At 63.1% G+C, this 941-nt stretch overlaps 1 protein-coding gene across 2 annotated transcripts in view; it reads left to right on the top strand.

Annotated features, from left to right (window-relative positions):
* The first annotated feature begins 222 nt into the window (after positions 1-222).
* The window catches only part of PEX10 (peroxisomal biogenesis factor 10), a 7,393-nt gene continuing 6,674 nt past the window's right edge, over positions 223-941 (top strand). The window contains exon 1 of one of the 2 annotated variants that reach the window (XM_027855531.1): positions 223-393. In XM_027855531.1, coding sequence (XP_027711332.1) covers positions 282-393 — 112 coding nt within the window. In that variant the 5' untranslated portion in view covers positions 223-281. The remainder of the gene's footprint in view (positions 394-941) is intronic. The other variant, XM_027855530.1, reaches the window with a different exon arrangement.

Below are 941 nucleotides of genomic sequence, written 5' to 3'. Positions count from 1 at the left end.
GGGTCTTCACGACCCCCAATCATTCAGAGAGCTGCCACACTCGAGGCATCCGTTCCCCGGCCCCCACTCCCTCGCCACCCCGACGCTCTCCGTAGCGCCCGGTCCCTTTAAGACCTTCCCCTCCTTCTCCGCCCCACCCCCAGCCCTGCAGGGGGGGGGTGGAGATGGGGGGTGACGTATAGTCCACGCGACGCGGATGCGAGCGACGGCGGTCACCAGGCCCCGCCCTTGGGGCGCCGAGGGGCCGTGCCCGGAGTCGAGAGGCGGTTAGGGTCGTGGTCATGGCCCTGGCGCCCGCCAATCAGCCGGAGGTGATCCGCGCCGCGCAGAAGGATGAGTATTACCGGGGCAGTCTGCGAGGCGCAGCCGGAGGCGCTGTGCACAGCCTGGCTGGTGAGCCTGGGCCAAGGCGTGCGCAGGCGCGGATGAGCGTGGGGGGGTGGGGTGAGAGGGAGTGGGACTGCGCAGGTTCCACCTGGAGAAGGCGGGGCCGGCGAGCGAAGCGCTACCAGGAGCCCAGGAGTGCGCAGGCGTAAGGGGGAAAGGCAAGACAAGAGTGGGCGGGGCGCGGCGGACCCACGTGTGTGGGTACAGCTTCTTTGCTGCAGCTGTTGTGATGACGTCAGTCCCCCTGCTTTCGGAGAGTCCCGCCCCAGTGGCCCGCCTGGTTCTTCCTCTACATACCTGCCAAAGTGCTATTCCGCCCCTCGTTAGCTCCCTACAGCTGTAAGGATAAAGGACCGGACTCCTCTTTCTGGCACCCGAGGCCCCTTACTTGCAAACAATAAACATTTATTAAGCGTCTGCTGTGTGCTAGCACTGTGACACAAAAGGAGCCGAGACCCAGCCTTCAGGGAGCTTACAATAAAAAAAAAAGCTAACATTTATATAGCCCTTACTGTGTGCCAGGCACTGTGCTAAGTGCTGGGGATACCAAAAGA

Source organism: Vombatus ursinus, unplaced genomic scaffold (assembly GCF_900497805.2).
Source record: "Vombatus ursinus unplaced genomic scaffold, bare-nosed wombat genome assembly UNPS02010822.1, whole genome shotgun sequence".
Taxonomy (NCBI): Eukaryota; Metazoa; Chordata; class Mammalia; order Diprotodontia; family Vombatidae; genus Vombatus; species Vombatus ursinus.
Note: the sequence above shows the minus strand (reverse complement) of the source record. Positions and strands in the feature narration are given on the sequence as shown.